Source organism: Zootoca vivipara, chromosome 1 (assembly GCF_965207765.1).
Source record: "Zootoca vivipara chromosome 1, rZooViv2.hap1.1, whole genome shotgun sequence".
In the NCBI taxonomy this organism is placed as follows: domain Eukaryota; kingdom Metazoa; phylum Chordata; class Lepidosauria; order Squamata; family Lacertidae; genus Zootoca; species Zootoca vivipara.
Window position 1 is genome coordinate 50533267 of NC_142582.1, and position 24854 is coordinate 50558120.

At 46.6% G+C, this 24854-nt stretch overlaps 2 protein-coding genes across 2 annotated transcripts; both read left to right on the forward strand.

Annotated features, from left to right (window-relative positions):
• The first annotated feature begins 629 nt into the window (after nt 1–629).
• Nucleotides 630–5725, forward strand: LOC118090761 (tubulin alpha-1D chain). The gene is made up of 4 exons (XM_035126895.3): nt 630–676; nt 2092–2314; nt 3058–3206; nt 4644–5725. The coding sequence occupies exons 1-4, from the start codon at nt 674–676 to the stop codon at nt 5625–5627; spliced, it is 1359 nt and encodes a 452-aa protein (XP_034982786.1). The 5' UTR covers nt 630–673; the 3' UTR covers nt 5628–5725.
• A 4090-nt stretch (nt 5726–9815) lies between these two features.
• On the forward strand, nt 9816–21970 carry LOC118082352 (uncharacterized). Its single transcript, XM_035109773.2, has 8 exons — nt 9816–10016; nt 10976–11085; nt 11879–11929; nt 13509–13598; nt 14352–14423; nt 15796–15889; nt 16828–16898; nt 19504–21970. The coding sequence occupies exons 1-8, from the start codon at nt 9943–9945 to the stop codon at nt 20889–20891; spliced, it is 1950 nt and encodes a 649-aa protein (XP_034965664.1). The 5' UTR covers nt 9816–9942; the 3' UTR covers nt 20892–21970.
• Nucleotides 21971–24854: the final 2884 nt, after the last annotated feature.

Consider the following 24854-nt stretch of genomic DNA (forward strand, 5'->3'; position numbering starts at 1 on the left):
CCTCCTCAGCCACCCTGCTCTCTCCAAGGCCAAACCATTGCCAGCCCTGCTTTGTAGCCTCCTTTATTTTTTTTAATTTTTCTGGCTGGAATTGCCTTTGAACTCTGATAATGCCTCTTGCTTCCGTGGCTGGAGGGTAAGATGTGTATGCAAGTGTGTGTAGAAACTAGTCTACTTCACAAAGGTGACATTCACACCTGCTGCTCTGTGCACTTTTGCCTCACTGGCACGTGCCCCTTGGAAGGTTGCCCAAAATGTGGCCCTTTGACAGAAAAAGATTCCCCACTCCATGCTAGCACAGCAGGCAGGACTGGGGGAGTTAATAACAAAATACCAGCCTTTTCTCTTTTTTTAAGGTGAGGCTTGGCTGCACACGTAATAATCCTCTGGGGACAGTCCCTCCCCAATACACAAGTCCCTAGCTATGTTTGGTGTAACCAAGGCCCCGGGAGGCTTAGCTTGGCTTTCTCTGTGAATTGTGTGTTGAGTCCGGCGGTAACTCAGAAACCATTCAGGCTAAGCTCCGTGTCCATCTCTAACAACAAAGCATCCCTCATGCCTGGAGATGGGCTACGGAATGTTATAAAAGGCAGGCGCTGCAGGAAAACCCTTTGGTTCCCATCCTTCGTCCTCTGAGCTCATCGGCGCCAGGTCGAAGAAGACATTTTGCAGGATGGTGAGTCTTGCCTGGACTTGTCAGCTGGGCTGGAGCAGCAAGGGAACAGCAGCCAGTACAATCCCAGTGCCCTTCTAATGGGAATGCAGGTGCACTTAGATCTGTAACCAGGGTGGCGTTCGAAGTATGCAAGGTGTAGGGAAAAGAGGATAAAATAAATTCACAGCGTAGGAACAGGAGGGAAGAGGAGTTAGCACTCTTGATGGTGGGATGTTTTTACCAGCTTGCTCCCCATTTTTCTTTTTGACTCAGCCTCAGTTCTGGATAATGGGAAATGCTAACACTATGTTTGTATGTTTGTTTTTAATGAGAGGAAGGGAAGCTTTGGAGGTACATACTGCTACACACCACCCCAATCTCTGAAAAGTGAGAGATTCCAGGAGTTCCAGACCCTAATCTAGGGTTCAGTTTCCTCGGAATGAGAGACAGCGGAGACTGTGGTGTCTTTAGGGTGTATGGTTTATTTACACAGATAGAAAACCTGAGCCTATGATGGAGAGGCTCACAGCATTAACACCCCAAGAGGGCTTTCCTTCTCCCAGAGCCACAGCCTTGGATTCATACAGGAATCAGGCATGGCTGTGTCTCTCTTAACTGCCCAGCCCTCAGCCTGCTGCATTTTGCCTCTACCTCTCACACACAACTCCTAACGCTGGCCTTTGTCTTTCAAACTACCAGCGAGTTTTGGGAGGGGAGGCATCCTTTTGTGATCTGGCATGGAGCCACTTCCTTTGTTACCTTAATGACCCATACTTAGAGGACTGTTTCAACAATTTGAACCCCTGTTTAGATTTTAACACTTGCCAGATCTGGGAATTAGAAGGGTCTGGGGCATGCAGCCTACTCCCCCCCCCACTCATAACAATACTATGACAATACACTAACCTTGGTATGCAGCCCCCTGAGTAAAACAAACAAACAAACAAACAAACAAACAAACAAACAAACAAAGTTTTTTTAAAAAGAGCTTTTATGGTGTAGTGCAGCCTCCCCCAACTTGGTGCCCTCCAGAAGACTTCTTAGTGCCCAAAATGATTAAACTCATGACATGAGAACAAGGTGTCAGCATTTCCTAGCCACTGACTACTGCAGGGTTAAGGTGGAGTTGTTTGAGGGGCAGGGAGATGATGTGCCAAGGTGTTAGAGCCAAAGAACACACCCAAACCAGGAAGGTGGTTCTTGCTCTGGCAAAAAGTCAAAGTTCCGGTCTAGGAGCACCCAGTGGCTATCCTTGAGCCTGAGAATACAGTACTCCACTGCCCAGAAAGATGCACTAATCTGCTTTTTTGGTGGTTTGCCACAGGGGGCAGTATTATACAGGGCCAGGGTGTGGGTGGGAGTTTCCTGTTCTACTGCTGGTAGCCCCTGACATGTAGCTTCCACACCAGTGATGGGATCTGCCCCTCTTTCCCCAGCGCGAGTGCATTTCCATCCATGTTGGCCAGGCTGGTGTGCAGATTGGCAACGCATGCTGGGAGCTGTACTGCCTGGAGCATGGGATTCAGCCGGATGGGCAAATGCCCAGCGACAAAACCATCGGAGGTGGAGACGACTCCTTTAATACCTTCTTCAGTGAAACCGGAGCTGGGAAGCATGTGCCTCGGGCTGTTTTCGTGGACCTGGAACCCACTGTGATCGGTGAGGGCTTCATATTAGGGGCAGAGTCTGACCAGATCCTCTGTATTCTGATTGGATACTGATCTGAGGTGGCCCAAGACATTCTGGTGGCTGCCATGGTGGAAAAAATATAATAACAGATGCTTAAGAACTCCCTGCCCTTTAATGGTATCCCAGAGTAGAATTCTTAACCCTGCCTAATGTTGGCCTGAAGCAGCTTGAATGAACCGGTTAAAGAACCACATGGATCCATAGCATTCATTCATTAAGAATAAAGATCGTTCTTTAGTCGTGAAGAACAACAGGGTTGTTGTGAGCTTAAAATGGGTTGGAGTTCCTTGGAGGAAAAGTGGAATAGACATGGAATAATAAAACAAATGGAAGTAGAAAACAAGCGAGTTTGGTGTTAGGAACCCATTTCAAGTTTGTGTTGCCACACAAGGGCATTTAAAATGGCAACATCCTCCCAGATTTGTCTATATTGTCACAGCATGTCAACAGGACACAGCAAAGCCTGGAGTGTGGCTTTCTATGGGAAATGTGCTTGCTGTGTGGTCAATGTCTCTGCATGTCTATGGTGGCACATTGGCTAGCTGAGAACTCTCTAAATTTGGTGAAAAGGTTCTCGGGTCAGGGCTGAACCCGTATCATACTCTCAGCTATTGAAACCGAATCCCCATCCAATCTTGGTCTGTCAGCAGAGTAGGCTAGGAGACAAGAGAGGAGAGGAAATGACTTGACCTGCTGTTTGCTCTGCAATCCAGATGAGGTTCGGACTGGCACGTACCGCCAGCTCTTCCACCCAGAGCAGCTGATCACTGGCAAGGAAGATGCTGCCAACAACTACGCCCGTGGGCACTACACCATTGGCAAAGAGATCATTGACTTGGTGCTGGACAGGATCCGGAAGCTGGTAATTGGGCGTGAGAGACCTGGGGCAGGAAGGGGCTGGATCTGCTTTCTGGAATCTGGAAGGAGTTCTGGTTAATGAACGTGGAGGGGAGATAATGAGTGGCTTGTGTTGATGCTGCACAAGTTCAGCTTCCACTGCCTCACTCAGGGAACTATAGTGCAGAAGGCTTATCCACACTTAAGTTTTGCCCCACGCTTTCTAGGCACAGTTCCACACTTTCCTGATCTGTGTCTGAGTGCTTCCCCGCCCCGCTGCTTTCCCCAGGAAAACCTGATCTTTACTGCTGAATCAGAACAAACAGTAATTCAGATTTTGCCATGGATTGCTGTTGGCTCCAATTTGGTAAAGAGAGGAGCCAGGTGTGTGTGTGTGTGTGTGTGTGTGTGTGAGAGAGAGAGAGAGAGAGAGAGAGAGAGAGAGAGAGAGAGAGAGAGAGAGAGGGAAACCTATAAAGTCTGGACCTGTATTTAGAAATGCAGAGCAAAGCTAAGTGTGGATGAGCCCTAAAATGAAGGTGACAGAACTAAGACAAGCCTTTTACTATTGAAGAGCAAGCAAAGGCTTATCACCAGTCTTGCAGCTTGAACTTTGGATCACCTGACTTTGTATTGACATCATGTGATTGACAGGTGGGCAGCCGCAACCACCTGTCCAAATAAGTTGTGGAGGGCAGGCCCATATTGGATGCCTGAGTTTAAGCAAGCCTGGGTACTGTGAACACTTGAGCGCACAGTGACCTGTGGGGGAGGCTCTTTCTCTGCTCATGCAACAGCCAGTCTCCTACAATGGTGACACAATGGCCGTCTGTCATGAGGACCGATTCTCCACAGGTAATGTAGCAAGCACACCTTTGCTGGAATGAAAACATTTTAGATCCTTCCTACTGCCCAGATGATCAATTGGTGGGGAAATCTGGTTCAGTTTAATTCGCGCTGCATGAACCAAAACAAAACACTTCTCTGAAGTTTCTGCTGCAGTTCTGCAACCAAATGATGTGTGCAAAAATGCACACATGAGGGGGGAAATGTGCATAAAATGCATGCATTAGTGAAAGCAGTGAACAAAAATGCAATAGTTTAGGAAAAGCAGCTTGCCAAAAATTGTGTCTGTTAGTCAAAGCAACATATATTAGGAGCAATCCAGCCCAAAATGCTGGTGAATTTTCATGAGGACTTAAAAAAAATATTCAGCAACCTCACTGAATCTAAAACTGGTGAAATTAGAGACAGAGAGAAGTGGAAGTTAACAAATTCATCCATCCCAACTGGCCAGCAATAGGGCTAAACTCTAATGCTGAAATGCAGAGACTTGATTGTGGCGGAATTGGGAGAAAATAAAGCAGTGGTTGAGAAAGTTTTGGAGGACTCTATCCCATTATTCCACCCCATTCCCTAACCCCAACTGACCATTGCTTGGTTTGTTTCCTGCATTCCACAGGCTGACCAATGCACAGGACTCCAGGGATTCCTCATCTTCCACAGCTTTGGGGGAGGCACTGGCTCAGGATTCACCTCCCTGCTGATGGAACGGCTCTCGGTTGACTACGGCAAGAAGTCCAAGCTGGAGTTCTCCATTTACCCAGCTCCTCAGATATCAACAGCTGTGGTTGAGCCCTACAACTCCATCCTCACCACACACACCACCCTTGAGCACTCAGACTGTGCCTTCATGGTGGACAATGAAGCCATCTATGATATCTGCCGCAGGAACCTGGACATCGAGCGCCCAACTTACACAAACCTCAACCGCCTTATCGGCCAGATTGTGTCCTCCATCACAGCCTCGCTTCGCTTTGATGGGGCGCTCAATGTGGACCTGACGGAGTTCCAGACCAACCTGGTGCCCTACCCTCGCATCCACTTCCCTCTGGCCACTTACGCCCCGGTCATCTCTGCAGAGAAGGCCTATCATGAGCAGCTTTCTGTATCGGAGATCACCAATGCTTGCTTTGAGCCAGCTAACCAGATGGTGAAATGTGATCCCCGCCATGGCAAATACATGGCCTGCTGCCTGTTGTATCGAGGTGATGTGGTGCCCAAGGATGTCAACGCTGCTATTGCCACCATTAAAACAAAGCGGACAATCCAGTTTGTAGACTGGTGCCCCACAGGCTTCAAGGTGGGCATCAACTACCAGCCCCCAACTGTGGTTCCTGGTGGGGACCTAGCCAAGGTGCAGCGGGCAGTGTGCATGCTGAGCAACACCACCGCCATTGCTGAGGCCTGGGCCCGCCTGGACCACAAGTTCGACCTGATGTATGCCAAGAGGGCTTTTGTCCACTGGTACGTAGGGGAAGGCATGGAAGAAGGGGAGTTCTCCGAGGCACGAGAAGACATGGCCGCCCTGGAGAAGGATTATGAAGAAGTGGGAACAGATAGTATAGACGGTGAAGGAGAAGAAGAGGAAGGTGATGAGTATTAGCACAGCTCAATCTGTGTATTGTGGGGAATTAAAGTGTCCATTGCCTTGCCACTTGGGGATTCCCTTCGCAAAATAAAATATTAACTGTGTCACAGAAATGTGGTGTAGTTTTCTTCTTGACTCAACAGCTGTTTCCTTGGTCTGCTGGCCTATAAGCATCAAGAAGTCACACGCCATTCCTGAAGGTTACTACCTCTGCTCAAATCACTGTCCCACATGGGAGACCTAAGTCCAATCCATATTAGGGGTCTTCTGTGGTACTGTGACTCCTTGTTTATCATGATGCCCTTGACAAATGCCCCTCCCTGTAGAACTACTGCTACATAATTGGCTAATACAATTGTCAGCAGCTTCACCAAGACAGAATCTACAGGGAGAAGCCCTGACTGTTAAAACCCATGTAAATGTTGTAGAAAAGCCCCATGACACAATCCTATGTTAGTTTATGAGACTGGCTCTCCAGTGAAGGACTGGGGAACCTGTGCCCTCCTTTCACTCAAGAGATTATGGGACTCCGAATCCCATGAGCCCTAGCCAGCATAGCCAATGGCCAGGGATGATGGGAGCTGTAGTCTAAGAACAGCTAGAGAACCACCATGTCTCCCATCTCTGCTCAGTCTGTAGGATTGCAGTCTTTGTTATTGCAGTTTATACAGATGCAAACCAAAGAGGGCTGAAGACACTTTGTGGTAAGGAATAAATTCACTGATTCTGCAAGATCCCTTCAGAATCACAACGAAATCCAAGGGGCTTCTGTGGAATTCATTTCTCTGCTGTTAGGAAACCCAAATGGCTGTGTTTGAGCTATCAAGAGAGGCACCGGGGCAGAATTGTCTTTTTGTTTCTGACATAACTTGGGACAATAGTTGTTACGTGACAAAATTCCTTGACATTTCATGGTGGTGCTATGCTACTCACACCTTCATTTCAAATAAAGATCTCATCCAGCAAAGCTTACGCAGATTCCCTGATTGCCATCAGCTTCCAAGGCACTGTGTGAGTCAGGAAACTTGGTTGTGGTTGGCATAGGAAGCAATACCTACTGGAAGAGGACACTATCACTGAGCTTCTCAGGCATAGTTTGGGTAATTCCCAAGTTCTCACTAAGGCTACGGAAAACTACCACTTTTCTCTGACTTCTTCAGCAAGTTTATATGCACTAACCTTCGACAGCCGCTTCCCCTTTTCCTTCCCTTGGGCCTAATATCTCCTGTATCTGAGTTTGGCCACATCTGCAATAGAGTTTTAAGGCACTATGACCCAACTTTAACAGTTATGGCTTCCCCCAAAGAATCCTGGGAACTATACTTTGTTAAGAGTGCTGAGAGTTATTAGCAGATCCCGTTCTAAAGCACATCAAAGTGCAAGTAGATAAATAGGTACCACTACAGCGGGAAGGTAAACAGCATTTCCGTGTGGTGCTCTGGTTCGCCAGAAGCAGCTTTGATTTGTCATGCTGGCCACATGACCTGGAAGCTGTGCGCCGGCTCCCTCGGCCAATAACGCGAGATGAGCGTCGCAACCCCAGAGTCGGTCACGACTGGACCTAATGGTCAGGGGTCCCTTTACCTTTACCTATTCCCCTCATAGTAAGGTTACAATATTTTTTTCAATGAATTTTTTTTCAACTTCAGTTGAAGGGGATGGATTTTGTCAGGGGACTGATTTGTAAATCTGGGGGCTGTCCCCGGGAAACAATTTAACATAGGGCTACAATTTAAGGATCAGTTCCTCTTTCCAGGAAACCCTGAAGCCCCACATCAAGGCAACTTTGCAGAAAGAGTCCTCTTACTGTAATGATCCAAACACTTTTTCTTACATACTCCAGAGAAGCATTTATGAACCAGAAGCGCTAGTAAACATTGATGGATTGCCACAGTGAAAGGGTCAAAGGTGAGACTGGGATGGTGAAGGAGCAAGTACTGGGAAAATAAAGTATGAATTCACATGTTCCCAAAAGTGTGACCCTTTGTAGGTTCCCTCCCCCACCCCACATCCTTAAGGAAAGCATAAAGCTCTGATGTCACAATAACCCCCAACTTCCCATTGGCTACTGAAGTTGTTGATCAGTAGGGGAGGAGGGAGCAGGTTTGGGGTGATGGTAAGCTCTTGCCTCCCCCAAGACATCAAGTGCCCAGCTCACCATCAGGTGGAACAAAGAACAAGGGCAACCTCTGGATAAACTAAGGTATATTGAACCTAGGTGATTTTAAGAAGTTAGAAGAGTATCAAATGATGATGGGGAGCAGGATTGAACCCTATGGAAACATGGCTGCCATGGGAGGGGCCAAGGGGGCAGCCCCCATCCCCCAATGAACCATAATCCACCAATTATTAGCATTCCTTTTTTAAAAGGGTATGTTTCTATAATTTGTAGAATCTGAGATAAGAGGTAAAATGTACAGGCACTACTGTATTCTCATTTGTGAGAAATTTCCCTGCTCCCATCTTTTAGATATGCATTTACATTTGTATATGGAGTATTTTACTTTGCCCTCACCCCATTTTATTCCCCTGTGGATATCCATGTGGGAAAAAAGGCGGGAGGGGAGGGGGGATGAAAAGCTGGCATAAGGAGACAGGAGAACTTGAGGTCAGAGGGATTGTTAAAACAATGGGTCTTTATGGATAACAGTTATTGTAGAAGAAGATGTCCTGACATGGGTCAGGCCTAGTAGTTGTGCACAAGAAAAGTCCTACCTTGGTCTCTGAAATGGAGGTTTTAAAGTCTCAAAAGGTCAATATAAACCCACAGGAGGTTGTAGACTCTCCTTCCTTTTTAAGCAGAGGTTGGATAGTCATCTGTCATGGATGCTTTAGTTGAGAAACTTGCATTGCAAGGGGTTGGACTAGATGACCCTTGGGGGTATATTCCAACTCTACAATTCTATGATTCTGTCATATACCATACATGAGGTTCCCAGGCAGTCTTCCATCCAGGCACTGACAGGGCTGCTTAGCTTCAGGTGGTGACCTCATTGCCTTACACTATAACTTGTTCCATTCTGGAAAGCCTTCCATCATACAGATTCATTCATTGTGTAGCTCAGGCATCCCCAAACTGAGGCCCTCCAGATGTTTTGGCCTACAACTCCCATGATCCCTAGCTAACAGGACCAGTGGTCAGGGAAGATGGGAATTGTAGTCCAAAACATCTGGAGAGCCGAAGTTTGGGGATTCCTGGTGTAGCTCCTCCACTGATCTTTCCCTACTGGACCTAAGAAGAACCCAAACTTAAGTTAAAACTAGTATAAAACCCCAACATTTCCTGGTAGATCCTCCGATCGGTACTGAGATAAGTTTGGGATGCTGTTGCTCCTCCATGAGACCTAAGAGCACCACAGACTCAGCGTTCATTCATTTCCCCTGTGCTAGGGAAAATTTGGTGGCCAAAGGTTCCTGCCATTTTATCAAGTTTCCTGTTTGTTCTGTGTGGTAGTCAGCCTATTTATGTAATCATGCTAGTGAGCAAATCAATAATAAAGCAACAGAAGTGCCCAGAAACAAATAGACACTACAGGTCCTCTTCTGAGCGAGACAACATTTGACACTCACAGGATAACTTCTCAAGCTTCATAGAATGACGCAAACCTGTAAGTTCATATGCATGGCCCATTTATGGTTACAGCTGGGACAGCTATGTGAACAGGACCCAAGAGAAATTGAGGATCCTGTTCACAGATAAACAATTATGACACATAGTACCTGATGTACTATCATTTTGGCCATGCCCTTCCCTTGGACATGTTCTTGACTTATTTATTGAGGTGGCATTGGTATCTAGTTTGTGTTGCTTGGTCAGTTGGGGTCTGGCGGTTGGACAAACCCTGTCTTTGAGCGGGAAGGTTGGCCAAGAGGGCCTCTTGTACTCCTCCATCGCAGCAATTTAAAAAGGCATGTGTGCGCACTGCTTTCCAAATAAATAGGAGCTGAAAGTGGAGAAGTGGATTCTTCAAATTGGGAAACAACCTGGTGAAATTCTGAGTCGATATATATATATATATATACAGCTTTACCTGCTGGGAGGCAGATCATCACTACCTTGTTCATTCTCCCTTTGCAGTGGGGAGTTCTTGCGGGCTGGATAGATTTTGCGGCACCTCATTCTGTTTCCTCTCCCCCTGCAGAGCCCTTTGCCCACAGCACCCACCTCCTGCTGTGCTGTAAGGAGCAGTGCAGCCAAGAGTGCGGCCATGGTCAGCCCTAGAAGCAGCTCAAGTTGTGTGGACGCCTTTGGTGCTTCCAGAGACATTGTTCCCCTTGCAGCCGCTCTTTCCCCGTTTCTCTGCTACTGGTTTCTGCACAGGACAGGCGAATGGATGCCGTGCCAGACTATTATAAGCTTTTAGAGATTCCCCGGGATGCCTCCGACAATGATATTAAAAAGGCGTAAGTCTTTCTCTTGAATTCTCAGCGTTCTTCTCTCTTTTGTCCGCAACTCAAGCCGTGTGTGAGGCAGGAAAAAAAGATTCCTGATGCCAGTTCAATTAACACGCCACACAACATTTAATACATGACAGCACACCCCTCAACCATCCCCATTTTTGGTGGGGCATCCTGGAATTACAGAAGCCATCCCAGCTTCTGGCCGGATTCCGAAATGGCCTGTTTTTTCATCTGCTGCTCTTGTGTGAGTCAGCTGGCTTGCGCCAGAGCACCAAACCAAAATATGCTTTTTTTTTTGTTTCGTGTGCTTGTGTGTGAGAGCTTGTGCTGGCTCCCGTGAGAGCTCAGAACAACAACAACAACAACAAAAAAGCATCCTGATTTTGTTCAGCAGGATGACAGAGGGTATGTCATAGCGTATTTTCTTTAATATAGAAAATGGTGCTTTGGCAATTGCATCATGGGCTGTTCCCCACTGGGCCACCAGACATGTTTCAGTGGTAAACAGGCAAGCAGTGCTTTAGAGCAAGAACAAGAAAGGCCCTATTAAACTCAGCTTACCTTCATGGTGACTGTCCACCGTCTATAGATTTCATAGCTTTATGGATTGGGGCATTGGATTTTGGGGGACTTAAGACACATGGTCAGTGCCTGGTGATCCAGTGGAGAGCACCAAAATAGCAGCCGTGGCAGAAAAAGTATGTGCTGGGTCTGGCTGAGGTGGTGTTTGTGCATAGGTGGGTGGCGCATAATTGGCACAATGCCAAGGATCCCCCCAAATTCTTGTGCCAGTCTTGCATGGGTATCTGGTTGGTCACTGTAAGAACAGAAATCAGGACTACATAGGTGTTTGGGCTCTTTTTACGTTCTTAACTGGGATTTGCATTGAAGGCGGTTTATTGTTGCAGAAGGTGCTGTGACGCTCAAATACTGCATTCCCTTTCTCTCCTGGGTCTGTGCAGGTACAGAAAGAAAGCCCTACAGTGGCACCCGGATAAAAATCCAGATAGGAAGAATTATGCTGAGCAGAAATTCAAAGAAGTTACAGAAGCTTATGAAGTGTTGTCAGACAGTAAGCGACCAAGTTCATCTTTCTGCCACTGACTCTCTCTCAGATTATTTGGGATCCCATAGGCTTATATATCTCCCTGGACTTTGGGACACTGATTTTCACATCCCCTGTAAGCCAAAGTCACTTCATTGTGACGGCTGTCTCTCTGGAATTTCCATCTTTATTTTCGATTACACGTCTAGACCAGGGAGTTGATAGCAATAGACATGGATTATGGGGAGAGGCCTTTTTTTTTTGTAAACTATGGAAAATTATTACCTGGCAGGTTTGTTATCAGGGTTTGGCACTGCCAGGCATCTGCCAAGGCCCACATTCTATGAGTGGCTCCCACTCCTAACCTCGGGAGCCCCTTAATCCAACTCCTGCTAATTCTCTTCGCTGTCATTGCCTGCTCACCTGCCCAAACCAAGTGAGAAAGGACAGGAGCAAAAAGAAGGAGCAGCCTTGTTCCCTCCATCTGTGGCAGTGGTGCAAATTGGGCAGAGCACATTCAAAGCACACAGTTCCCTCTCCCCCCAAAAGAGCATGGGAACTGTAGTTTACTCCCCAGCTGAGCTAAAATTCCCAGTGCCCTTAACAAACTGCAAGGCGGGATTCACCCAACAAGTGAAGAGGCAGCAGTAACAATGATGAGAAAGAGACTAGGCTACTCAGGGTCTCCTTAAACCTGGAGCCAACATTGTTACCTGCAGAAGCCAGGTTTCATATTGCAGAGCCAGAGTATAGCTTCTAGATGCTGCAAAGATTACCATTTTACTTGTGAACTTGCCAACTTAGTCCTTCCTTTCTTCAGAGGCCAAGCGTGAACGTTATGACTGCTATGGGGATGGAATCACAGCGGCAGGTAAGAAATATATTCTTTCTCTACTATTTCACACATCTTTCTTCTAAGGCCCATGAACCTCACATATAGGCTAAGATTTGCCTGTCCATGTTATAGATTAGGGTCAACCCTAGTTCTCAACACATGCTACGGTTTTGGTTATTTGTGGTATGAAAGGAGAATGCAAGTTGCAAAGGAATTCCTAGGCTGCCTTATGCAAACCAGTCTGGTTGGCTTAGTGAAGAGCAAACCTAATGGTGACAAAATGTGTCGATGAGCCATTGAGGAGAGGAATCCTTTAGTCTAGAGGGTGAGATGTTACCCAGGTGATGGGGTGTATGTTTGAGGGGACAGGAAAAGGGATTTTTCAAGCAAGGGGTTTCTGGGAGAGAGAAGGAAGAAGAGGAGCTGGGATCTATCTTTGAGGGAAGCAGCCTGGAGGTTGCTTGTGCTGCTGCCTCTGGAAGTCCGTGTGCTGTAAGATCTGGATTTATTTCGTGCAGACTGAAGGTGTAAATAGAGGAATAAGCCATATTTCTTAAAGCACGACAGTCTCCCCCATGTCTTCCATTCTCCAAAGGGACACAGACCCTGTGTGTGTGCCTGGGACCCTATGGGCTTTTGCCACCACTTGGCAGAGAGGGGGTAGGCATCCCGCTTTTGTAACAATATTCTTTCTGAAGTGTAGGTGGGTTCCCACAAGGCAAGAAACAGTGGAAACAGCAAGAACCTTTATTGAATTAACAGAATGGGACAACAGGCACGAAGCAACTGCTTATACAGTGGTACCTCAAGTTACGAACTTAATTCATTCCGGAGGTCCGTTCTTAACCTGAAACTGTTCTTAACAAGAGGCGTGCTTTCGCTAATAGGGCCTCTTGCTGCCACTGCGCCACTGGCACACAATTTCCGTTCTCATCCTGGGGCAAAGTTCTCAATTTGAGGTAACTCCTCCAGGTTAGTGGAGTTTGTAACCTGAAGTGTTTGTAACCTGAGGCATTTGTAACTCGAGGTACTACCGGTACTGTATACATTTCTGAAGGCCCGGGCCACTCCCAAAGTGATTGGCTGTCTAAACTTCCAAGCTGCGAATCATGACTCAGAGTTTAAGGGCCAATGACATAGGCCCAGACCCTGAAATGTTCAGTGATTGGATGTCATGTATCAAATCAGAACACAGGGGCTCAGACTCCTTAGTCCAGACTCAAGCTCAGACAAATGCAGACCACTGAATACATAACACTTTTCCTACTATTTCACACATCTTTCTTCTAAGGCCCACAGACCTCACATTTGGCTAACATTTCTCTAGCATCTTGTTCTGAACTCATAACTGGAGCCCACAGGAGCCCCCCCCCGGATGTCTTGTATTAAAACTCCCTGTGCGACCAGCTCACACAGAATCCCTTGTGCTGAGTGGAGAGGTGGGTTTCCTTGAGTGTTTCACAAATAAGCCCCAGTCACGGACTACTCATCCTGGCTACACAGCCCTGCTCCAGAAAGGGAAGGGGCTTCCCCATTTTTTTCTTCATAAAAATTATACAGTGGGAGCATCCCAGGACTTCAGTGACGTGTTTGCAAATCATGTTTACTACCCCAGCAGTTCCTGAAGGAGATGATTTGAAATTCACATTCCGCAGCCCCTGGGAGGTTTTCCGAGAGATGTTTGGCAGCTCAGACTCTTATGCTGGTAAGCGTCATTCTTCTCTGGATTGTGTTTTGAGAGCTAAGATTTAGACTTTGTTACTGAAGGGTTGTTATTCTATGTTGAGATAACAGGCCACGGTCCCCGGGAATAAAGAATTTCAGGATCCCTTGGCCCCACTCAGCCCTTTCCTCTTGGGTATCTGTCTCTAAAACTGTGAATTCTGTCCTTTATTGTTTGCAGTCTTCCTGTGGTTCCCACTGACAGGAGATCCACTCAGCCACTGGAGTTCTACCAGGCTGAACATGGACCATAGCTTGGTGGAAAATTAGACTTCAACAAACAAACAAATTTCTTTGGTAGATTCTACAACTACTAACTACTAATGCAAACATCATTTTCACTGTGGTTGCTTCTATTTTGTAGTAGCAGAAGTCATTGTGGCTGGCAGTAGTAGCAGTAGTTGTATTTCATTTCTATTATTATTATTTTATTTCATAGTAGCAGCAACAGAATTCCATGCATTTAAAGTCTGAGCATTCCTCCACTGTTACACTCAAATCTGGGACGACTGATGTAGCTTTTACAAAGGCCAGTTTTTAAACACCTAAAGAGGCTCCAAAGAGGAATTTGACAATAAGGGGAGATGATTCCAAACAGATAGAACAGCAGTGAGTGGTGGAGGAGGGTGCAATAAAAGAGAAAGGAACTCCAGGATTGCAATGACTTAAGTTTGCACCTAAAGCCACTTGCTGTTGCCATGAGTTGAATTTTATCCCCACTCTTCTGCTTTCTTAGCCAAAAAGGAAGAAGATGTCCCATGGTACTTACGAGGCCCCTTATTTTCTATCTCCATTTCAGAAGACTCAGGTAGGATGTTACCACCAGCCTTTAAATGTGAATCCCTCTGTCTAACCTGGAATGCTTCTGCCATTCTTCTGCCTTCTGATCGGCTGTAACCTCCTCTCAGCTTTTCTCCTTCTGTTATGGGAGATGTTAGGAGTCCTTCCTTTCCCCTCCCCGCCAAACCTTTCCTTGTTGTGGGGGCTGACCTCCGTTTCTCTAGTAGCTAGTCTGGCTCTCCAGTTTTCTCCAGTTGAGCTCTGAACCTTTTCTCTTGCTGCTTCTGCTAGTCAGTTTGGCACAGTAGACAGAACGCTGAATTTCAACAAAGGAGGAGGAGATCTTTTTTCCCCTTCAAATTTCTGCTTAGCCATATCATGGGCCAGTCTTTCAGTCACAGGTGATTGCAAGGGGTAGGGTAGCAGGTTCCCCCTCTCTCCAATGTTTTCCACTACTCCACTTTTCAATCAATGTGTATTAGGGCCCTTTGTAGCATGGATTAAATGCGCAGAAAGCCTACATGTTGTTAAAGAAACCTTGTTTCTGTTCTCCAGGGATGGCCCTATCATTAGGTAGAGTGAGAGCTACCTCTGGGCAGAGAGTGGACCCAGCTGTGTTCTGCATGGCCTGGCTTGCACCCTCTCTGTTAGCCTTCTCCCTCGGGGGTGGCAGACCCTCCAAGTGTCCCTGTTTTCCAGGGATGTCCCTGATTTAGAGAAGTTATCCCTGTTTCTGGTTTGATCCTGGAATGTCCCACTTTCCCTTAGTAGAGTGATGGGCACAGGGCCGGTGCGTCCATTTAGGCGAACTAGGCAATCGCCTAGAGCGCCAAAATGGAGGGGGCGCAGGCCAGCCTGCCCAGGGCCGTCCTAGCCCTGGGCAGCGTCACTCCGCCGCTTCAGCTGAGCAGGCGGAGGCGGCACAGCCCGGAGGAGCGTGAGTTAGGCATTCTGGCTGCCGCGCTGCGCCCTCCCTCCAGCTGACCGCCACGCCCTCCGGCAAGGCCAAGCGCGGCGGGCAGCCAGAGGGCGCAACGGGAAGCTGGGAGTTGTGGCGCTGCGGGCTGGAACGCTGAACTCGCGCTCCGCAGGGCTGTGCTGCCTCCGCCTGCTCAGCCCGCTGCTTTGGGGCAAACCATGAGGGAGGGCTCCGTTTCCCTCCCTCGCGGCATTGCTGTGAGGGAGGGAAACTGAGCCCTCCTTCAAGGCTTTGAAGCAGCAAACTGCCTTGGGTAGGGGGGGTTGTCCTGAAGGAAAAATAGATAACCATTCTTTGGAGGATACTATCTGATGGGGTGCAGGCATGACTGGCAACTGGACAGTAGCACAGTGATAACCTCAGCTGCCTGCTAGCATTGGTCATGAGTTCCCAGCAATGAATTTGTCGTCTTCTTTTGCAGGTGTTTCAATAACATTTGGACCCAAAAGATCACTATGTTTCTTCTCTCTTGATCCCAAAGTCTTCAGTTTAAGAAACATAATAAGCAGGAAAAGGTATGAGTTGTGCCTCAGCTGTCCCTGAATGCAAGGCGAAGCAGAGGTGGGATGGCCTAGTAGCTGCTGGTCAACAGAGCTAAGCAGTGGTTCAAGGCAGAGGCGCATGTGCACAAAAAGCATTAGCCTACCAGCAGGGAACTCCCAGCAGAGAAGCCCTCAGAAAACCTAGGGAACCTCTCTCCCCAGCATCTGGCAATGAGATGCCAAGGGTTATGCAGGCCTGAAGGGAAGCTTTTAATGTTTAATAGATTATTGTACTTTAATATCCTTCTGGAAGCCACCCAGAGTGGCTGGGGAAACCCAGCCAGATGGGTGGGGTATAAATAATAATAATAATAATAATAATAATAATTATTATTATTATTATTAAGCCAAAAAGTACCCAGAAAGATGTATCCTTTTATGGAACAAATCTGAAGGACAGAACTAAATCTTTATTATTATTATTATTATTATTATTATTATTATTATTTCATAAAGTTTGTACACTGCTTGATTATATCACAACCATACTTGAAAAGATACAAAAATTAAAATACTAAATCAGATGAAACTTACCTCAACCTTCTAAGCATCTGGGTTGCTGGGTTGTGGTGGGGATACATGGCTACCACAGATCTGCATTTCCCCACCCTCACCCCAGGATCTGGTAAAAGCTGACATGTGACAAGATGTCATCATGTTCAGAGTTCCCCTGTTCCTCCCTCACTTCATTTGCTGCTGCTGCTTGCAGGGGATGTGAAAACTGTGAGTATGGTGGTGCCGTGCCTTCTGCTGCTAGGTAGTAGCTGGAAGACATGAGCTATAGCCCCATAACTTCTAGAATCTAAAAAGGCCATGGATAGATTTTTAAAACAGCATCGTTGTGGTAGATGGGGAAAGGATGTCCATCTGTTTGCTTTCCACTGGGTAACTCCTGTGTGTTGATTTCCCAGGTCTCCAGATAAAGATTCTGAACAAGTAGAAGCTAAGGATGATAGAGAGCTAAAATCTGCTGAGGCTTCAGGTAGGAAGAAACGATTTGGGGCCACAGTAAAGTTCATAGAGCTCAGAATTATTCTAGAGCAACCTGTTATTCACAGGCAGGTACAGAAGAAAGTATGAGGCCTGAGTCTTTTTATCCTGGCTACAGATTACACTTTTGTATTTGATGTTAAACTATCATCTTTTAACACTGTACCAACAAATCCTAATGTGGATTAGACATCCCCTTCTCCATAAGTAAAGGGGTAGGAGTGAACCACCCTTTAAGCACTGTAAAGTTCATTGTTGAAACAATACTCAGACTCTCAGCTCAGGGAAATCTGAAAGTTAATTTATGAAATCAGCACATGGTCTCAGCCAGGGGTCGGCAAGGTTCACCTCACCTGGGCTGGTTCACTCCAGCGGAGATCCCTCTGTGGGTCAGATCACGCACATGCATGAGTGCGCATGACTGTGATTTCCAGCGTGATTTCCAGACGCGTTTTTCAATGTGTGAGCATGTGCAGACACAATTTCCGGCACTGCGGAAGTGAGTCCCTGCGCTGTGCTGCGATGGTTTAGCGCAGTGTGCAGGGACTCACCGAGCAGGCGGCACGGTTCGGGGGAGGCTCATGGGCTGGTTAAACGACCCCCATGGGCCGCTTATGGCCCATGGGCCTTAGGTTGGCGACCCCTGCAGCATTAGTTCAAACTACAGAGTACATCGTTCTAACACATGGATAGGCATAAGCACAGGCATCGTCCAAGCAACTGACATGATGCTCCTGCTCTACTTTTAAAGTGTGTGTGTGTGTGTGTGTGTGTGTGTGTGTGTGTTCATGCAATTCTCATTCCAAGCAAGAAGGCTGAGCTTGGGAGCATGCACCCTTACAGGGAGAAGGAGCTGTCCATGCAGGTGCATACAATGGCACATCTTTGGCCATGTGACCCGAGTCCAACACTGACTCTTCCTCCATCTCCGCTTCACCTGGCTCCACTGATTAGCAAGCCACCTCCTCAATTACTCTGGTAGCTTCATTCTCAGAAGGCGTGGTAGGGACTGACTCAACCAGCTCCTCTCCCTTATTGTGACATCTGAAAACAGTGGGGCGAGACCCTCTCCCAAGTCACTGCCTGAACTCTGTCCACCCCAACTTCTGGATCATTCTCTGGCATTCCCACCCCATCCTGCCTGGCAGCACAGGGCCCATGACACCCGCAATCTCTGACTGTTGGCTATGTTGTCTGGAGCTGATGGGAATTGCAGTCCAGTAACATCTGGCGGGCAGCAGGTTGGGAAAGGCCGTGGCTTGCTGTCTGATACGTTCTTGGTTCATCTTAGAGATAATGATGGGTCATTTGAGCAGTCTTATGAAAAAGTCAAAACTATGTATAGGGACAAGTGCTGGAATTCTGTGACTGGAAACCATTCCAGTCTTCCCCCACCATGACTGAGTTCTTCCAACTCTTTGGTTAAGTACCTCAGCATCAGTAAGTCTCTTTCTTGATAGGGGAATGAATGAATAAAACAAGCAGGGTCTTTTACTTCCTAGTGCTGGGGACTTGTCTAGTACAGGGGTTATTACCCTGTGGCCCTCCAGAGGTTGTTGGATTTCAACCTTCACCAGTCCCAGCCAGCATGGACGATGGGAATTGTAGTCCAACAACACCTGGAGGTCTACAGCCTAACCATCCCTGGTCTAGATGGAAATTTGTTCCCCACCTGCAGTGCCCTTTCTATTGGTGGAAGTATTAGGAGTGCTGAACCTTGTCTTGGGAAATGAGTTGCTTATTAAAAAGAAATAACCCAACGGCTATATGTATGTATGTATGTATGTATGTATGTGTGTGTGTGTGTGTGTATGTGTGTGTGTGTGTATATATGTATATATGTGTGTGTATATATGTGTGTGTGTATACACACACACACACACACACACACACACACAGAGTGGTACCTCACAAGACGAATGCCTTGCGCAACGAAAAACTCGCAAGACGAAAGTGTTTTGCAATGTTTTTGGTGACTCGCAAGATGACGTTTTCTATGGCTGCGCTTTGCAAGACAGGGTTTTTTTGGCGGTTTTTTTTTTGCCGCGGCAGACCGCGCTTTGCAAGACGAAATTATCACAAGGCGAAATTATCGCAAGACGAAGAGACTCGCGGAACGAATTAATTTCGTCTTGCGAGGCACCACTGTGTGTGTGTGTGTGTGTGTGTGTGTGTGTGTGTGTATATAATATTTTATTAGATTTCCTGTATTACAATTTAGAATACTCATTTAAACATCCTTAAAATATCAATGACTTCCCGTCTTCTCTTTCCATGGTTCATTTTGCATATCATAAATCCCTGCATATTTTACATAAACTAAACCATTCAGTATTCCATTTTACATCCATCAAAACGTATTTACACTGTTGAATTTATCTTAACGCTGCCAGCGTTTTCAAGTGCCCAGTCCCCCCCAATATATTCAATAAACATTTTCCAATCTTCTCTAACCATGTGTTCGTCTTGTCCTCGCATTCTATATGTTAAGTCTGCAAGCTGTGCATATTCCATCAGCATAAGTTGCCATTCTTCTTTATTTGCGATCTTGCTCGTTTTCCATAACCCAACGGTTTTTGTTTCTGTGGTTATTGTAGGTGAAAACGAAAGCAACAACATAGAAGCAGTGGGCAGTGAAATACAGACGGAGTATGAGTCGGTCCCAGAATACAAGGAGAATGATGGAAATGGATTGGGGCCGGGGTATGATGAAGATGATGAGGCTCCTGAGGGATTTGAGTCCTACGACAGGTGGAAGAACCCATGTACTGTCTATGAGGTGGTGAAAGATGAGGTGCCTTCAGCCTATCCTTCGTCTTCCACGTACGAACCGCAGTATGGATGCAGTTCTTACACGGCTTATGAGATGCCTTCCAGGTGCTCATCTCCTGTGAAGAAAAATGGAGCCCATTGTAAATACACAGCCTCTCCTGTGTACGAGTCACAAAATGCGTATGAGTTTTCTACCATATATGACCCTCGGTATAGCTGCAGATACTCCCCCATTTATGAGTCACAGTACGATGATGACTTCTCTCCATCTGATTCGCCATACATATATGAGACCTCTGGACCAAAGTCTCAGTACAGGTTCGACAACTCTTCTTTGTATGAATGGCAATACGGCTACGATACTCCTCCAATATACGAAACGCACTATACCTGCAAGGACTCCCCGGTGTACGAGTCTCCATATGATTGCGAGTACTCACCTGTGTATGAGTGGCCCCCGCAGCAGAATGAATCGGAGCTTAAAGATGCCACGACTCCTGAATTTGAGTTCCCTACGGGTTGGAATAACCCTCAGAGGGAATGCATCTCACATCCCAGATGTGGCTACTCCCACGACCCTCTGGATCCATCTTCTGGAGATGCTGAAGATGCTCAAGGACCTGCTGGCTACAGGCCGGCTTCTGGAAGCAGGCCGTCTTCGGGTCGCAATGAAGCATCACCCGCCTCCCTTAGGGGGACAACTGGAAGTACTCCGCCAGCTGTGCCACCTGAGGAGCAGGGTCAGGGACCCAATGGAGGCAGGAAGCAGCCAGTGGAGAGCTCGGAAGGGCTTCTGGGAGGCATGAGGAAATTCCTGGATGGAACGAGGAAGCTTTTGTGCAGAGGGCACCAGCCTTCCAAAGAGCCCATTTCAGAAGGAGACAAGTGGGCAAGCAGTATGAGCCAGCTCCCCAACATAAACAACCCACCTCAGAGAGGGGCAAGGCAGCTCCATACTGGAGGCAATCCTTTCCTGTGTGGAAACCATATATTTGTAGACCATTCCAACTGGCCCAGAGGGGACAGGAATCCATGCGTCGGCAGAGCAATCCATGCACACATCCCAAGAGGAGCCTACTGGACAGGAGGGGGAATGACACCTCATCTCCCAGATATCTCTGGCAGGCTCCTGAGCAGAGTAAATAAGATCCCTGGCAGGGGCAGTTTCTCCTCTCCCCTGACCTCCCCTTCCAGCTGCTCCTATAACTCCTAGACCAAGGAGAACCTTATAAATCCCCGGAAGCTGGAGAGATGCATAATAAAGGGTGGAAGTGAAAAATTTTCCAGGTTGTGCTCCGCTGTAATTTCATTTAAAAGCCAAGGACATAGAAGCTGCTTGAGACTAGCCTGCAAAGTCCTGGAAACTACTTGAAAGAGTAAAGAAGGTAGGGAATGATCATTGTGCTAACAGGTGGTGCTATGTTCCAGATTCTGTGCCAGCAAATCCCAAGTGTTGCAATTTGGAAAAAACGTTTGTAAATGGACCACATCTGCAGTTCATTGGACACTTCACTGGCATAGCTTGCTGGCATTAGAGGCCATTTCTGTTTCAAAATTAAAAGCATTTTCTGTTTACTCTTGAAGACTGAAAGCAAAGGTTTGGAATATAGATAAGTGGGGGTGGATGGAGGGGGTGGATTAATGTAATGATCTGTGGTTCTATCGTGGGATGAAAACCATGGGTGTAACCTCTGGATGCCCTGCACACCTCATTGTTTCCGACATTGGAACAGCAGGGGTTCTGTACTAAGTTCTGTACCATGAACACAACTATGTATCCTATATTAAGTGTCGGGTATATCACACAGTGGTTGGGATTTTCTCTGAACTACTTTTTTTTAAGGGGGAAAAACATTATATGAATATATACAAAAATACCCTAACCCATACATTCTTTTACAAATTTGATATTATTATCCTAATATGAATATTAATGGTCCACTAGGGACCCAGGTGGCACTGTGGTTAAACCACTGAGCCTAGGGCTTGCTGATCAGAAGGTCGGCGGTTCGAATCCCCGCGACAGGGTGAGCTCCCGTTGCTTAGTCCCAGCTCCTGCCAACCTAGCAGTTCGAAAGCACGTCAAAATGCAAGTAGATAAATAGGAACCGCTACAGCGGGGAGGTAAACGGCGTTTCCATGTGCTGCTCTGGTTTGCCAGAAGCGGCTTTGTCATGCTGGCCACATGACCTGGAAGCTATACGCCGGCTCCCTCGGCCAATAATGCGAGATGAGCGCGCAACCCCAGAGTCGGTCACGACTGGACCTAATGGTCAGGGGTCCCTTTACCTTTACATTGTGTATAAATTCGTTCCAAATATTGTCGTATTTATACAAGCAGTCAGTTCGTTCATAGGTTGACCTACTATTTAAAAATAAACAGAGACATGTCATCAAGACTGAGGGGCCATGTCTTGTCTTTACTACTTTTATAATCTTCATACAGCATCATTCTATATCTATAGTGAATGAAAGTGGGATGGTTTTAGAGGCTTCTTTGGACAGATGATTATGTCTAGTGCAGTTCCTTTGTCTAGTTCCTGACTCAGAGCTGATTGACTACTTGGGAAAGATCACTGCAGATCAAGAAAAGGGGAAGTAATAATGTGTTAGAGTCTGGGTAGCCAACATGGAGACCTCCAGATGTTGTTGGACTTCAATTCCCATCAGCCCTTGCCAGGTCGGCCAAAGGTCAGAGACGATGTGAGATGCAATCATCTATGAACTGGGAACTAGACAAAGGAATTGTACTGAGACGTAAAACACAGTTTAGGAAAATCAGAAAACTATCTGCCCAAAGAAGTGAGCCTTCTCATTGGGAGGGACAGGGACAAGGACAAGGACAAGGAGGGGCACACTTTTTCTGGGGAATTTTTCATCTTACATAACAGTATCTGTGGGAAGTTAACAAAAAGAGGGCCCCAAGGATAGTCATTGCACCTCAGATTGGAAGTAAATGCCTTAATGGGCATTCTTGCTGCTAAAATGCATCTCTCAAACAGGCTTATGCTGCAATCCTATGTACACTTAAAAGTTGAACACAAACCTCTGTATAAATGTGCATAGAATTGCACTGGTTGTATTGATAAGATGAGAAGGAATTAACATTAATCTATGGCCTGGTCTACGCATGTCACAGACAGAGAAAGGAATGAAGCAACAGAGTTCTGAGGTGGATTCATTTATTTACATATCTATTATTATTATTATTATTATTATTATTATTATTATTATTATTACTATATTGCTTTACTCATAGAAGTGACTCAAAGTAGCTGACAAGCACAACAGAAGTCGTAAAACCAATTACAATTAACACATTAAATGAAAACCTAAAAAACAGAGCTGTACAACTAAGAGACAAGAGCAGATCCTGCCCCACCAAAGAGACCACATCACATAAAATACTTCAAACAAGGCCAATAGCCCAGGAGAAAGGAAAGGTTTTGTCTGGTGCCTAGCACCAGACAAAGAGGATACCAGGTGAGCATCATTGGGGAGAGCATTCAAGGAGCAGGGAGTCACCACTGAGAAGGCCCATTCTCATGTTGCCACCCTCTGGATTTCCCACAGAAGGATGACAATTGCAGGGTCCATGTCAGTTCATATGGGGAGGAGTGGTCTTTGAGATACTGGGGTCTGAGCAGCTGTACTACTAAAGGTGGGTGGGGGAAAGCTTCCTGAAATAAGAAAATGAAGACAACAAGAAGCAGACAGAATTAGAACCATACTCGTTGATAAAAGAGTTTAGTTTCTACATGCAGGGCACTGTGGTGTTCATTTATAAACATGGCAAACCATTAAAAAATGGCACCCCCACCTGCATTCTGAGGTGGTTCAGTCCACTTTCCCACCTCTGAGACGGCTGCTTGACTCTGCCGTGGGCGTAGATGTGCAGAACCTGATAGACATGGGGCGTGGGTAGGTGGTAACAGAAAAATTTCTCAAAAAGCAGAAATAGCCCACCCCTGTTTGTGTGCTGGAGCCTCAGCCTGAGATTTTACTCTTTGTCTTGGAGATTCCAAAGAGTCAAACTATATGTGATGTGAAAGATGTAGGATCTCTCTCCCTGTCTCTGTTTAAACAAATTCACAGCAGCTGGTTGAGCAGTTAAAAAGGGGGAAAACACATATTGTTACAATAGCCACCCCCAATCTCTGCTGAGCAGTAGGTAGCCAGATTCCAGGGAATCAAGGTGTGGAGGAGTCTGTTCTGTCTTTAACAAATATGGTTTATTCTACACATATTTACACCGGAAGCGTTCAATGGAGGGAGTGCAGAGTTTAGAGCATTCACATCTCGAGGGGTTTGTTCCCTACAGCAGTGCAGCATTGGAGCCTAAGGAATCCTGCAAACCGTTCCCATGCCTCTGTCCTAGCCTGCCAGAATGGTTCTCCTTCAGCCTCTGCATGGAATTTTACCTATTTCCTGCTTCTCCTTCCCCTTGCCAACCAACTCCTCCCCTTCTCCCTGCTTTTCCAAGCCTAGTTTTAAAAGGTGACAATTTTCCTGTGTGACACCATGCTCATGTTGCCCTGGCAACCTCCCCCTCAGTTACCTGTGTCTTTTGTAGATGGCTTAAGGCAGGACCACCATCTCCTTCTGCCCCTCTGTCTGTCAAAAAAACCCCAAACTCAGTGTGTCAGCTCTGGTTAAACCCCAGCACCCAATAACCTAGAGGGGGGAATCATCTGGCACCCAGGAATATGGGGGATCCCTGCTCCCTCACTAACTCCTTACTATACATTTTCTCCCCATGCAGGTTTTCTAAAGAAAATTTCCCTCACCACACCCCTGCCACCTGGTATAGCACCTGTATGTTTCATACTCCTGACTGGAGCAAATAGCAGCTGGGTGTGCATCTGCCTGTGTCACTACTTTCATTGAAAAAGATTGCAGGCAGGGAAGATTACGCTCCACTCTCCCATCATAGTCACTACTCTGATCTGAACCACCATCTCCCCTGCAGCTTTTATCAAAGGGGAGGTTCTGTTTCTGGATGCCCCAGAAGACATCTAATGCTCTGAAACTTGAAATTGGAACCCAAGAACCCTAATGGAGGGTGACAATGGGGTGGCAGTGTTGGAATTCATGATGACACGTAGCAGGTGGATTGTGCAGATGTTTCCTAGAGAAATTGGCATGGGAGTAGCACCATCTTCTCTTGCTGTTATAC